General features: G+C 39.2%; 1 protein-coding gene across 1 annotated transcript in view; it reads left to right on the top strand.

The window, feature by feature from the left end:
- The first annotated feature begins 2226 nt into the window (after positions 1 to 2226).
- LOC103199254 (amyloid beta precursor protein) overlaps positions 2227 to 15847 on the top strand; it is a 347436-nt gene continuing 333815 nt past the window's right edge. The window contains exon 1 of the mRNA XM_007943494.2: positions 2227 to 2388. Within this exon, the coding sequence (XP_007941685.2) occupies positions 2269 to 2388 (120 nt within the window). The 5' untranslated portion in view covers positions 2227 to 2268. The remainder of the gene's footprint in view (positions 2389 to 15847) is intronic.

The raw sequence follows: 15847 nt of genomic DNA, 5'->3' as shown, positions 1-15847 counted from the left end.
GCATTGCTTCTCTGCAGATAGGAGTTGAAAGTGTGAATATAGATGTGATCAGTAAGGCTTGAAAAGGTATGTAAAAGAGCAGCAGTGTCCTAGTCTTTAGGTATGGCTTGTGCTATGGAATTGGAGGATTATGAGTCAGTAAAGGGAAAATCAGAGAAGTAAGGGAGCCAGCATGGTTAGTGTGACAGATGCCAAGGAAAGAGACTTCCAAGAAGTCATGTGTGGCACAGAAGGTGAAAGTGATTGATATTGAAGGAAAAAAACCCTATTTAATTTCTCAGATAGGAGATAGCTTCAGTTGCTGTCTGTAGTGAATTGCCTAAACACCTGCGAGGTAAATGAAGAATTTTATTAAATATATCTTATCAACTAGACTCAGAATATAGAAAAAGTGATTGAAATATAGTTTTTGAGATTTGCTAGCAGCTTATGCACTGGGAACTGTAATAGGCCTTAGGGGGATTCAGTGCAAGAGCTGGATTTTTTTTTTTTTAAATAAAGACATATTCTTTTTGCGGTTGGACAAAGTATACATGAAGATGCTTAGAACAGACAGATGTTTGAACTATTTTTACATTTCTGTGGGAAGAAATGTCAGGAAGCTATTCCTTTTCTTAAATCTCTCAGTGCAGTTTTGGTGTTTTTTCTTTTTCTTCCTGTGACCAATTTTTAGGAACGATACAAGTTATAAAATAACCCAGTTCTTGACTGCATCAGTGACTTCTGTTGGGTGTTAATTCTTCTCGGCATGGGTTTCATACATTTTTTCTGCAGCTGGTTTTAATGAGAGGAATTACTGTGCTTAATGTGTCTTTTGATTCTTGTTTCTAATAGCACTCCTGTGGACTCATTTTTCAATTCTTGCTGATTTTTTTTTTTTTTTTTTGAGATATCAGAACCTGTTAAGTCAAGTAGTACAGATAATGCACAACTTCCGTTTTCCCTTTTAAAATTTTTATTCAAAATGGTACAAAAGGTTAATGCATTCAACTGCTAACTGATTGGTTGGCAGTTTGAGACCATGCTGAGGTGCCTAGGAAGAAAGCCCTGGTGATCTCCTGAAAGATCAGACATTGATGTCCCTCTGGTTCTGCTCTGAGATGCAGGGGGTTGCTGTAAGTCAGAATCAACTTGACAGCAGCATCATAATATCTGTCAATACTAGATTCTGAAAATACAGAAGAAGCTCTTTTCAAAGTTATCTTTTTGAAGTGGTATATTGTCTGCAATTGGATTGACACAGTGACTGCAATGATGGGCTCAAGCATAGCAAGGATTTTGAGGCTGGTGCAGGACTGGACAGTGTTTCATGCCGTTGTACACAGGGTCGCTGTGAGTGGGAGCTGACGTGACGGCACCTAACAACAACAACATTGTCTGTGGTGGTTGGGGAGCTGGACAAGGTTACCAGCATCTTCTTTTATACTCTTAGGAGCTGAGAGGATACTCTGGGAGAAAACCAGGCGGAACATCTAACTTGTTCAGTCACATTTGTAGATGGTAAATTCAACAGTTTGAATTTTTCTGTTCAAAATATAATGTAATCACATAGGTGCCTAGTACCATGCTCTCAGTGCTGGTAGGAGGCATACAACTTCACTCCTGGGCCTGGTCACCAGGCAATACTGCCATTGTCCTTTGTGTGAGTCAGTTTAAGATTATTATGAGAATGTGGTTTCCTCCAGTGTGATTATTTTTATTTCAGAAACATCTTATTTTATTGTCTGAATCTTTCAGTAAGCACCAGAAAATCCATTGTGTGGATGTGGGTTTGTGTGTGTGGGGGGCGTAGAAACTTTTCAATAAATAAATTCCTTCCGATAGTGCCAATTTCCTCCTCTTTCAGTATCAGAAAAGCACTATCTCATAGGTGGTTATAGCTATCTGTAATGTTTTTGTTAAGTTGGCACTGACTCATTATGGTCTTATGTATATCACAGAATGAAATGTTCCTGATCAGTTGTGCACCATTTTCATATTTGTTGGTATGTATGGGTTCATTGTTGCAGCTATTCTATTCATCCATCTCCTTGAGAGTTTCTTTCATTTTTGAATATGAAGGGATGCTGAAGACTGGGCTAATTCACAATTAAGAATCAGCAAGAATAAGAGAACAGTTTTTGATGTTACTTCCAGTTCCCTATTCCCCTTTACAACCCTTTCCCCTACGTCTACCCCAGAGTTATGGATTCTGTAACTAACTGAAACTTATCTTTTCAGGTACCCACTGATGGAAATGCTGGCCTGCTGGCAGAACCCCAGATTGCCATGTTCTGTGGCAAGCTCAACATGCACATGAATGTGCAGAATGGAAAGTGGGAGTCAGATCCATCTGGGACCAAAACCTGCATTGGCACCAAGGAGGGGATCCTGCAATATTGCCAAGAAGTACGTCCCCTCTGGCAGTCAAAAGTTCATGTTGCAAACTGTATATTCATTTTATTTTTTTTATTTAACTTCTCTTATGTTTTATTTGTATCTTATCACTTACAATTTAATGATTCACCATTTTATTAATATATCTATTTACCCTACCTTACAAGATGCATAAATGTTTTTTGAAACTGTGATGCCACATTATTATCATCAATAAACCAACTGAGTAAACTTTAAGATATCTTGGCACTTCCTTTTATCTTTAGAATATATCCCCCTAAATCTGTATGGTCAAAGTGTTATGTTTAAAAGTTACTAGAATGAATTCTATTTATGTTTCTAGGATGATATATTTTGGTTCATTTATTTCTGTTTGTATTGAATTTTAGCTTTCTTCTCCTTTTAAATGTTTTAAGTTTTGGAGATGTAAATGTCTATATTGCTAAAATGTTGAAAATGCTATTTAAAAAGTTACTATTAGAAATCTCACTTGCCACCCACTTCTATTGATAAACATTTTTATTGTTTCTGAGTTATCTTTCTTGTAAAAGAGAATACATATTTTCCCTTCTTCTTCTTAACAAAAGGTGGCTCACCCTATGCTTTATTCTGCATTTTGTTCTTTTTATTTAATGTTCAATCCTGGAAGTTATTCCCTCTCATTTTGCAGAGATCTTCATTCTTTGTAGTCTCTTTGCTGTACAGAATGCTCCCTCTTTGTTAATTCATTTTAAAATAAGTGAATCCCAGGCATTTTACCTTATACTTTCTAGCATATGTGGGTATATGTGCTTTAAGAACATTTAAAAACAATTAGTCTTATGCCTCTGTGCAAAACAAAGTTCTCTAGGCTCAATATAAACATTGCATGGCTTGGCAATATTTTCTTTGTTGTGATCTTCTGTGTCTTCAGAAAGTTGCTTTAGCCTTCTAGGATCCAAAAATGAATGTTTAATGAATAAGATTTTTCTTGGGGCACTCTGTTTAAGAAAGGGCATTGTATCATCATTATCATAATTTATTACATATCAAGTAATTTTGACCTTGGAATATGAAGTATGATGTGAAAGATAATTCTTCCTGTTTAAGTTGAACTCAGTAATTTTAAGTCCTTTATTTGTATTCCTTTTAAACATCCTGCCTGCTTATTTATTAATTAGGTATTGATAATAATTAATTCACTTTTGCCTGAATATGACACTATTAAAATAATAAATAATAATATTTATTACATCCTGAGAAATAATTCTTCTGGTACATTTTTGTTTTTAAGTTATGAACAACAAAGTGGTTATATATACAAAAAAAAAAAAATCCCATTGCTGTTGAGTCAGTTCTGACTCATTGCAACCCTATAGGACAGAGTAGAACTTCTCCATAGGGCTTCCTAAGCCATAATCCTAAGAGAAACAGACTGATACACCTTTCTTTTACAGAGTGGCTAGTACGTTCGAATCGCTGACCTTTTTTTTTGATTAGCTGAGCTGTTTACTACTGCACCATCAGGGCTCCTTGAGATACGTAGAGAGTTATGCATTATGAGTGTTTAATAGAATTTTAAAAAAGAAAGTGACCTACTTTTATGGTAGATGACTGCTTTGATGTGTCCATCATAATTAACATTTAAGTTTTGTTCCTTTAGTTTCACTTATGAATAATCAGATGTTTCACATCTGTATGCACACACACACACACACACACACACAAAAGGCCGGTTGATTGTGAGTCAAGTCCAACTCAAGATGACACCATCTTTTTCAGGGTAGAACAGTACTTACAGGATTTTCAATGGCTATAATCTTAGATTGCCCACATTTTCTTCTTTTTTTTCTATTTTTTATTGTGATTTGGGTCAAAGTGTACAGAGCAAATACACTTTGCATACAGCAGCTCACATATCCTTAGTCTCATGACATTGAGTGAAATTTCCCACAATGTGACAGCTTCCCTCCCACTTCTTCCCCAAGGACTTTTCCCTATGTCCTTCCGTCCAAGCATTCCTGCCCCCTAAGAGCTCTGGTAGCATAGTGCCTAAGGCACTTGACTGCTGACCAGAAGGCTAGAGGTTCAAACCCACCAGCCACTCCTCAGAAGGAAGGTTGGGCAATCTACTTCTGTAGTGATATTGCCTTGGCAACCCAAGGAGGGGTCTCCATGAGTCAGGCTGACTCTACGGCACACAACAACAACAAAGCTGTCTCCCTGTGCATACACAGCCCTTCTACTCTCCCATGATTGTTCTTTCCTAGAAATGTATCTACTTAATGTAAATGTTCTGCTTATATGCCTGTCTTTTATTTGGCTGGAAGCCACAGGAGTGAGTTCAACTCCAGACCCAAAGGGCAGCTAGGGGTCATAGTCTCAGGGGTTCCATCAGGGTCTATCAGACCAGCAAACCTGGTCCTTTTTTTTTAATGTTTTTTTTTTTTTCCCCCCACATTGTTCTCCCTCTCTATCCAGGATATCCTGCATAGATCCCCCTCCAAGTGGTTGACAGTGGTAGCTGGGCACCATCTAATTCTTCTGGTCTCATAGTCGTATGGGCTGAGGATCACATGGTGTACCAGTCACGTGGACTAATTGTTTCCATGCATCTTTTGTTTTCTTCATTCTTCTTTGCTCTGGATGAGGAGAGGCCCATTGTTGGCATCTAGATGGCCACTTGCAAGCTTTTAAGATCCCAGTCACTACTTGCCAAAGTAGGATGTGGAACAATTATTTTGTGTTGTATGTTAAGCCAATTGAGCTTGATGTCCCCTGTGACTGTGGTCCTGAGCGCACATGTCCAACTACTTGCTGCCCATCCTTTCTTATGGGAGCTCTATAAAATTTAATCTTGTTAATGAATAAGAATGTGTACTCTATTAAAATAAAAGCAAAGAGATTTACTGAAGGTTTAAAACAGTTCAAACAAGGGACACAACTGATCTCACAAAGTGAAATCAAACATTCTGAAATGACAGAGTTAACAGAGGCATTTTTATTAGGTAAAATCAAGAACTAAATGTGTAGCATTCTGATTGGAAATTGCAAGATCAGGGAAGGTAGTGGCAGGACAACTTGAATTGGGGGGCTTTACAGTGATTGGTTGGAAACAAAAAATGAGGGCATTTGAATTCATTAGTTTAGACTAGAGAGGTTTGATTGGTGGCCTTTAAAATGTTTCCTGAGGGCTACTGAGGGAATTTTGAAGGGTCTTGTGTCAAGACTCTCCCTTAGGAACATTCTCTCCATATAATTAATTTGTTGTTGTTGTTGTTATGTGCCATCGAGTTGGGTCTCGAGTCAGGTTGCTGAGGCAGTATCTTTACGGAAGTAGATTGCCCCACCTTCCTTCTGAGGAATGGCTGGTGGGTTTGAACCGCCAGCCTTCTGGTTAGCAGTCAAGTGCCTTAAGCACTACGCTACCAGAGCTCCTATCATTAATTTAACCACAGTGAAAAACCATTTTCCTTTGTTATGTATTTCAGTCTATCTAAGGGTTTGATGGTGGCAAGGGAAAGAAGCAAAAGCTAAGATGTTGGAGTTAGTGCTCAAACATGGGCCAATCATTGTGGTATGAGTCAAGCGCCTCTTATTTCCCATTCTACCCATAGAGCCTATCATTGCCTAAGGAACCTTCACTTTTTTTTTTTTTTTTAAATTTGTTCTTTCCCAAAGGCTAAGCCATGAGTTCCTCTTCCCATTCCCAGGCCTTGGCCAGATTGTTGATGGCCATGGGGCAAAAGGGGAAAGAGAATAAGCCCTTTGGTGGTCTTTTCTTTCTCCTGCAATTCTGATTACCACAAACTGAGGTCTTGTGAGAGGTGCACACTCAAGCCAGAGACTTAAAATAGGTTAGAAAGACTTTAGGCTGGAGAAAGGATCAGAACATCATGCCTTATGAGATGTTTAATGAATTTAGTCTTTAGTCTATGATAACTGAAAGTCATTGAAGGTGTTTGTTTATATTTTAAAGAAGGGGAGTGATCATAGAGTTGCATTTCAAAAAAATCACCTTTTTGCCTTTTATGGCTCCTTTGCTATGCTTCTCAGTTTCCTCTGGACCTACCCTGCTAGAGCCTCTATCTTTGCAAAAACCCATTGTGGTATACCCATTGACGACATGTGGTTTTTGAGCACTTGAAATGTGACTAATCTGAACTGACCTGTGCTGTAACTGTAAATGAGATGTTTACCATATTGAACTTATCAAATTTTGAAGATTTTATGTACAGTGAAAACTATGAGAGCCAGAGATCAACAAGACTGCCATGTTTTTCCAGTTCATGAAAAGTTTTCTGCCCTTTATGGGGTGTAGTCTTACCATTTGTCTCTCTATTGCTCTCTATTCAAGTTTTCCTTCTTTGACAGATCTCTGCCTCGTAACAGATTCTGGCTTTCACAGATTTTACTGTTTGTGTACCAAACCAAAAAAACCCAAACTCACTGCCATTGAATCGATTTGACTCAGAGACCCCTCCTTGGGTTTCTGAGATGGTATCTCTATGAAAGTAGATTGCCCAGTCCTCCTTTTGAGGAGTGGCTGGTGGGTTTGAACTGTCAACGTTCTGGTTAGCAGTCAAATGCCTTAGGCATTAGACCACCAGAGCTCCCACTGTGTGTGTATGTATGTATAAAAACCAAACCCACTGCTATCAAGTCAATTCTGACTCATAACAAACCCCATTGGGTTTCTAAGGTTGTAAATCTTTATGGAAGTAGATTGCCCCATCTCCCATGCTCCTGTGGAACAGCTGGTGGGTCTGAAGCACCGACCTTCTGGTTAGCAGTCAAATGCCTTACCCACTATGCTGCCAGAGCTCCTTGTATGTATGTATGCATATATGTATATGAAACAATCCCAAAACCCATTGCCATCAACTTGATTCTGATTTATAGTGAATGTGTAGGATATAGTAGAATTGCCCCATATGGTTTCCAAGGCTGTAAATCTTTACGGAAGCAGATTGCCACATCTTTCTCTCCCAAAAAAGCTGGTGAGTTTGAACTACTAACCTTTTGGTTAGCAGCCAACACAGTGGGTATAGTTTAGAAAAGTTATATATATATATATATATGTGTGTGTGTGTGTGTGTGTGTGTGTGTGTGTGTGTGTATGTCTCAACTCGATAGCAGTGAGTTTGGTTTTTTAAAAAAACAAACTCACTGCTATCGAGTTGATTCAACTCATGGCGACCCCTTCTTGGGTTTCCGAGGCAGTATCTCTATAGAAGTAGATTGCCCAGTCTTCCTTCTGAGGAGTGGCTGGTGGGTTTTTACTGCCAGCCTTCTGGTTAGCAGTCAAATGCCTTAGGCACTATGCTACCAGAGCTCCCATATGGGTATATATGTATATGGGTATATGTATGTATGTAAATATGTATATATATATATATATATAGTTGTTGTTATTGTTGATATTAGATGTGGTTGAGTTGGTTCTGACCCATATTGACCCTATGTACAACAGAATGAAATACTACTCAATCCTGCTCCATTCTCACAGTCATTGCTATGCTTGAGCGTGTTGTTGCAGCCTTTGTGTCAGTGTGTCTTGTTGAAGGTCTTCCTCTTTTTTGCTGACCTTCTACTTTACCAAGCATGATGTCCTTCTCCAGAAACTTATCCCTCCTGATAACATGACCAGAGTACCTGAGATGAAGTCTGGTCATTCTCACTTTTAAGGAGCATTCTGGTTGTACTTCTTCCAAATCAGATTTGTTCATTCTTCTGGCAGTCTGTGGTATATTCTTATGATTTGGCAAATTAAAGTCCATTGTTGACCTTCAAAAAGTCCCTGGGTGGCACAAATGTAAGAAAGGGCTGACAGTTTTCTTCTGCAAGGTCACTGCCATGAAAACCTTGTGGAGCAGTTCTACTCTGCAACACATGGGGTGGCCATGAGTTGGATTGACTCAATGGCGACTGGTTTTGTTTTGGTTTGATTGTCCTTCATGATAGCAATTCTAATAGACTAATGTAGGAAGAAGTCAAATTTCAATGGACTGCAAAAGTAGAGTAACGTGAATGAATAATGAGGACAACTGTGGAATCTTGATAAAAGACCTAGAAGCTGAAGAGCAATTCACCATCAAGGAAAGGCTTTGTTTTTGTTTGTTTTTTTAAACTGTTAGAAACTTCAGCTAAAGGAAAAAATCTGACTCTGGGAAGGGTAGGTGTCCATCATAATAAGAAATGAGGCTGAGATTTCTGGAGAAGTTTCTATGCAAACTAGGGAGAAATGAGATCCAGTGGGTAAGTGAGTAGAAGAATCTTAGAAAGGAGAAGAAACTCTCCTTTTCTGAGAAAGGAGAGGGGGTTGATAGAAAAGATGGGTTAATTGAGCTATTTCTGTTGCCAGGTGACAGAAACTCACTCAAACTAGCTTGCACACATCTTTTATTCCACAGATAGGAAAGATACTGGGGGTAGCACACAGCTAAAAATCAAGAACACAGAAACTGCCTCCTCAGGCACTGGAAATGGGACTCATTGCTGCTGCCCAGAATTTTTCTTTTGGGGTGTGCTATGTTTTCTGCTTATCCTTCTTCTTGTGTTGAACTCACTTTCTCCTGCTAAGATGGGCTTAGTCCAGGAGACCAAGGCCCATGGTTGCTAGTAGCTCTGGAAGTATGTCCTCCCAACTTGGCCTCCTGACCTTCTACTAGTGTGCATTGTCATTCCAAGGGATTCTTATTGACTCTGCTTGTGGTCACACTGCCCCCTTTGGACTAGTAACTGGAAATGGCTCACTTTGATCATGTGAGTGTGTGGCCTACTGGACCAGAGCCACCTGGTGTGGGGAAAGGGGCTGTTACCAGAAAAGGGATATGGATGTGTGGCATGGGGGGAACTTAATAGTAGTGATCAATACAGTGGGTATAGTTTAGAAAAGTTTTATATGTTGGGGGTCCCTGGATGGTGCAAACAGGTTGCACTCAACTACTCACTTAAAGTTTGACTGTTCAGACCCACCTAGTGACACTGCAAAAGTAAGGCTTGATGATCTGTGTGGTGGTTATGTTTGTATGTCAACTTGGCTAGGCCTGGTTGAGTGGCTGGGCAACCGGAGGTAGTATTCCCCATGATGAGACTGGTAGTCAATTCCATGGTGGAATCTACTGGGAGCAACTGAGTAGCTTTGAGTATGTGGTCTGCTTCCTTTATATAAGGAGAGGCTTTGAGGATGGTCTCTAGCCTATGGCACACTTGGACCCTGCATGTAGCCGTGTTGTTGCTCAGCAGCCTGCTATGGTCTGCTGACCTTGGGACTCACAATGGACTTAAGTTAATGGCCTGCCATGTGTTTGGTAACATCGGGACTGTGCCTTTTTACTTGTCAACCTTGGGGCTTCTCAGCCTCAGCAGCTAACAGCTGTCTGAGTGAAGAAATGCCTCTAGCTCCAGTGGGCTGGGAGCAGGAGGCAGAGCTGGACCCCAAGGTTGAGGGGCTTTCACCCAGCCCCTAGAGCCTGGCAGTTTGAACTTGGACTTAAAGCCTCCAAACTGTAAAAGAATAAACTCCTGTTTGTTAAGGCCATCCCATTTGTGGTATATTCTTATCAGAGTGGCACTAAGTAACCAGAATAATCTGCTTCAGAAAAGATTGTAGTTGTTAGGTCAGTTCTGACTCATAGCTACCACATGTGACAGAGTAGAACTCTGCTCTAGGTTATAATCTTTATGGAAGCAGATCTCTCCATCATTCTCCTGTGGAGGCACTTGGTAAGATGGAGCTGCCAACCTTTCGGTTAGCAGGCAGCTAAATTCTTAACCACTTGTACCATCAGGACTCCTTTCCCCCCAAAAAAAAACCCTTATAGACCAATTCTACTCTCTAGTACATGTGGTGTCTGTGACTTGGAATTGATAGTAACAAGTTTTTATTTGCTTGTTAGTTTGCTTGTTTATAGGTTGGGGAGAGAGTAAATGCATTATGGCTTTAACTGTTCTTTTTGGGATTGGGTTGGGTGCAAAGTGGAGAGATATTCCCTGAGAATTTAAACAGTGTTTGATACTTTCTGTTGCATGATGTGTCTAGAGAAATCTAGAACAATGTATTGATATTTAAGGGATTTTCCTACCACTTCCCACTTTGTAGCTATTCTAATTAGAAATCATAGTCTTCATTTGAAGTTTGATTTTTTTTTTTTTTGTATTATTGGAAAATCTGCATTACTACCTTGGTTCTTTTTTAAATTTCATGTTTTAATTTTAGACAGTAGTGATTGATTCACTGCTAAGAAAGACAAGGAAAATAATACTCTTCCAGTGTTTCTACCTCCCTTCTCACAGATTTGGAAATAATATTATTTTTATATTTTCAAAGTTATAATCTTAGTCTGTTCTATAGCTGTCATTCCCACAGCCTTAGGTTCTATATTTAAATGGCTTCATTGTTTACAGCCCTTCTTTTCACCACAGCATCTCTATCCCTATAGTGTCTATTTATTATATAATTATATAGGTTTCCCCCTGCTATCCAAAAGTAGAGTGTTGCTGTGAAACCTTTTGTGAGGCAAAATGCCATAAAGGGAAGAAGCAATTACCATTAATTTATGCAGCAAACATTTTTCAGTGTTCCCAGACCCAAAAAATAACCTAACAAATCGTACCAAATAACACATCAAACCTAAAATAACACTGACAAATAGTGTTTATAGACATAGTTCAAAGCTATGGCGGCTTGCAGCTGAGATGTTGAGTGGAGTTCCTGGAGAAGGAGCTTGGTGACACCACTCTCACTGCTGGGAGTGCACTCCCTCCGTAATGGCTTGCTGCAAAATAAACGTTGAACACTAGTTTCACTTCTTGCCATTTTTTGTAAAACTAGAAATCCTCTTTGGATTTCTTTCAGCTAGTGAAAACAACTTTCACTAGGCCTTTTGCAAAAACGAATGGTGTAAAATGAACTTTAGAAAAGCAGAGAATACCCGTATGTATATATATATATTTTTTTTCCTATTTTGGTTAGATGATTTTGCTCTTTAACTTATTATTTCCAGAAGATGCTTTTATTATTGAACTATGCCTTAATTGATATAAAATTCCAGGTCAATTGGTGCTTTTGTTTAGCATCATGAAGATAGTTATCAGCTATCTTATATCTATACATTCTGCTGCTTACTTTTAAGAAAATACACAGAAATGATTTCCATTGTTGTTGTTGTTGTTATGTGCTGTCGAGTCGGCCCCGACTTACAGCGACCCCTCGGGTTTCCGAGGCAGTATCACTACGGAAGTAGGATTGCCCAACCTTCCTTCCGGGGAGTGGCTGGTGGGTTTGAACCGCCAGCCGTCTGGTTAGCAGGCAAGTGTCTTAGCCACTATGCTACCAGAGCTCCCTACTTTTAAGAAAATACACAGAAATGATTTCCATTAGTTACCATTAACTACCATCAACAAGGCTACTCATTTACTGATTTTTTCCCCCTGTATAGTGAATGATTTTTTTTTTCTTTATGCGTTTACTCAGTCTCTCATGTGACCAAAACACAGATGTTTAGAGACAGCTGGCTGAGTCAGAGAGGCAGCTGTTAGCAGTCTGTGATCCTAGGATTGAACAAAACCAACTGAACTCATGACTGTGACCTCATTTTGACCTTTTGCTAACCAGCTTAACTCTCTTGTTAAATTTGTTTTTCCAACGGATTGCCTTGCTTAAGCTGTTCATTATATCAGCTGGCCCTTGGTTTATTACAATATGTCAACTATGACTATTTTGATGATGAATTATCTAGGCCATATTCTTTATGGTTCCATGATCCTCTCAAGTTTTATTCTCAGCTATTAAGTTGTTTTTTTGTTGTTTTCATTTAATACTGTCTTTTTCCACTCATGATTTCTTTGATCCTGTGGTGCAGTGCCTAAGGCATTTGACTGCTAACCAGAAGGTTGGTAGTTCAAATCCACCAGGTACTCCATGAAAGGAAGATAGGGCAGTCTACTTTTGTAAAGATTTACTGCCTTAGAAAGGGGTCACCACGAGTTGGGATGAAGTTGATGGCAGTGGGTTTGGTTTTGGTTTGGTCTTAGGCCAAGGACAAGATTAGGGAGAAAAAGTAAAAAATGTGTCACTTATTACCTTTGTTCCTGGTCATGAGCCCTTACAAAGTGTGATTGGGAAGATAGGTTGAAATAAGTGGTTTAAATTCAGTATTAATTTAATCAATGCATTTTATCTCACGTCCTCCAATTTCTTAGTATCCATATATTCTTTCCTCCCCATAATCATAATAGTTTTCTTCTAGCCAGTAACCATTATTTGCCTTTTTCTTTATAGTCCCCTCACACACCCACACACACAATCTATACTATTTTGACCTTTTATTTCTTTGACATATACTTACTGTGGCTCCTGCAGAGAAAGGACCATAGACACAAGGGGGGGGTCCCAGATAATTAAAGTTGCTAGAGATCATGCCTGACAAAACATTTATCAGAAACATAGTTCTTTCTAGAGCACACTAGTGGGCAGTTAGTAAATGCTTGTGGGTGGCTTGTTATTGGCGTGGGGACTGGAACATTCTAGGCAGGAGTTCTCCATCCTCTATAATGAAAAAAATCTCCTCTAAATTGTGGTCTGTGGTTTCCTTTTGTAGAGATTGTTTCCTTACACTGGTACAAATTTAGAGATTTTTGGCAACAGCTGAGGAGATGCTGGCCCATACTCTAGATTTGCCCTGAAAGAGTTTATTTTTACCCAGTTAAGATGCAATTATCATGATATATCCTCAATAGTAGAGTTATAAACATATAGTGTGGCTTTAAATCTTCAGTTTTAATATTCTAAGTAATCCCAGTATATTGAGCAAACCACATTCCTAGATTGTCTCCCTTTTTTTTTAATAAGCTTTTTTATTTCTTTAAAGTCACTTTAAAAAAAAAAATTAATTGTGATTTGGCTGAAAGTTTACAGAGCAAATCACTTTCTTTATAGCAGTTCACATGCACATTGTCTCATAATACTGACTACAATTTACCACAATGCAACAACTCCCCTCCCACTTCCTCCTCATAGTTACCTCTTCCCTGTGTCCTTCCCTTCATGCATTCCCGCCCCCACCCTGAACTGTCTCCCTGTGAATACACAGCCCTTCTATTCTCCCATGATTGTTTTCTCCAAGGAGTGTATCTACCTAGTGTAAATGTTCACCTCATATGCCTATCTTTTGTTTGTCTGGAAGCCACAGGAGTGGGTTCAATTCCTGACCTGAGGGCAGCTAGAGGCCATAGTCTCAGTGGTTCCATCAGGCTCTATCAGACCAGCAAAACGGGTCCCTTTTTTTTTTTTTCCCTCAAATGATTTTGAGTTTTGTTCCACATTGTTCTCCCACTCTATCCAGGATCTCCTACATAGATCCTCCAAGTGGTTGACAGTGGTTGCTGTCAACCTAGTTCTTCTGGTCTCATAGTCATATAGGCTGAGGATCACACACTGTACCAGTCCTTTGGACTAATTTTTTCCATGAAGCTTTGGTTTTCTTCATTCTTTTTTGCTCGGGACGAGGAGAGGCCCATCATTGCCTCTAGATGGCTGCTTGAAAGCTTTTAAGATCCCAGTCTGTACTTGCCAAAGTAGGATGTGAAACAATGTTTCTGTGTAGTATGTTATGCAAATTGAGTTTGATGTCCCCTGTAACTATGGTCCCAAGCCCACAAATCCAACTACTCACTCCCTCTAGGTAGTTGGCTGTGCCCAAGGAGTGACTACAACATTGTCCCTTGTCAGCTCTACTATATACCTGGGAATTCTTACAGAACATACCAGTGCACTTGTAGAAACATTGTCTGCCACCCCTATACATGATCTTGGGCACATTCCTTCCTGCATAAACATACCTAATAGTTCAGTCTGTCCACCCATCTATCCACCTATATATCCATGTTAGCCTTCACTGACAATGCAGTACTGTATGTGCAAAAGGGTTCATCTTTCTTGTCCGTACCTCCCATGCATCTCTCTATGTCTTCCTTGGTGCCACTGTGTTGATCACTCACATATGGTACATTGCCCTTCTCTTCAGCCAAATCAGTACTTGTTTCTACCTAACAGTGTTCTCTACCTCCCCTCCCACCTCTGGTAACCAACAAAGAAAATTTCCTCCCATATATAAACATTTCCTTGACTTTTTACCATAATGGACTAATACAATACTTGTCCTTCTGTGATTGACTCATTTTACTCAGCATAATGTCCTCCAAGTTCATCCATGTTATGCAGTGTTTTGCAGATTCTAAATTATTCTTTAGGGTTGCATAATATTCCATTGTGTGTGTGTGCCATAGTTTGGTTATCCATTCTTCAGTTGATGGACACCTAGGTTGTTTCCATCTTTTGGCTATTGTAAATAGTGCTGCAATGAACATGGGTGTGCATATATCTGTTCTTATCCTGGCTCTAACTTCTTTAGGATATATACCTAGTAATGGAATGGCTGGGTCAAATGGTATTTCTATTTCCAACTTTTTAAGGACTTGGCATACTGATTTCCACAGTTGGTTGTATCATTTGATAGTCCCACCAGCAGTGTATAAGAGTCCCAATCTCTCTGCATCCTCAACAGCATTTGTCATTTTCTGTCTTGTTGAACTTTGCTACTAGTACTGGGGCAAGATGCTATCTCGTTGTTTTGATTTGCATCTCTCTAATGACTAATGATCGTGAGCATTTCTTCATATGTTTGTTGACCACCTGAATATCCTCTTTGGTGAAGTATCTATTCATGTCTTCTGCCCATTTTTCAATAGGATTATTTGTCTTTCTGTTGTTGAGGTGTTGAAGTTTTCTATACATTCTAGAGATAAGTCTGTTGTCAGATATGTCATTGCAGAATATTTTTTCCCAGTCTGTAGGTTCTCTTTTGACTCTTTTGGAGAAGTTTTTGGAAGCACATAAAATTTTAATTTTTAGACGGTCCCATTCATCTAGTTTCTCTTCTGCTGTTCGTATATTTTGGGTTATGCTTGATAGTCTATTTATGCCATATATTAGGGCCCCTAAATTTGCCCTTAGTTTTTCCTTGAGGAACTTTAGTTTTAGATTTCACATTTACATCTTTGATCCATCTGGAGGTAACTTTTGTGTATGGTATGAAGTACGGATCTTGTTTCATTTTTCTGCAAATGGATATCCAGTTTTGCCAGCAACGTTTATTAAACAAACATTCTCTTCCCCATTTAATGGATTTTGGCCCTTTCAAAGACCAGCTGACTGTAGGTCAAAGGATCTATTTCTGGGTTCTCAATTCTATTCCCTTGGTCTATGTATCTGATATTATACCAATACCAGGCAGTTGTGACTACTGTGGCTGTATAGTAGGTTTTGAGATCAAGCAGTGTGGGACCTCCTACTTTGATCTTCTTCTTCAATAGTGCTTTGCTTATCCAAGGTCTCTTTTCTTTCCATATAAAGTTAGTGATTGGTTTTTCCATATCCTTAAAGAATGTTGATGGGATCTGGATTGGGATTGCATTGAATGTATAGATT

This window comes from Orycteropus afer, unplaced genomic scaffold (assembly GCF_000298275.1).
Source record: "Orycteropus afer afer isolate SDZICR_OR568_19922 unplaced genomic scaffold, OryAfe1.0 scaffold00108, whole genome shotgun sequence".
NCBI lineage: Eukaryota > Metazoa > Chordata > Mammalia > Tubulidentata > Orycteropodidae > Orycteropus > Orycteropus afer.
The sequence above is the reverse complement of the archived record's forward strand: the minus strand, read 5'-3'. Positions and strand labels throughout refer to the sequence as shown.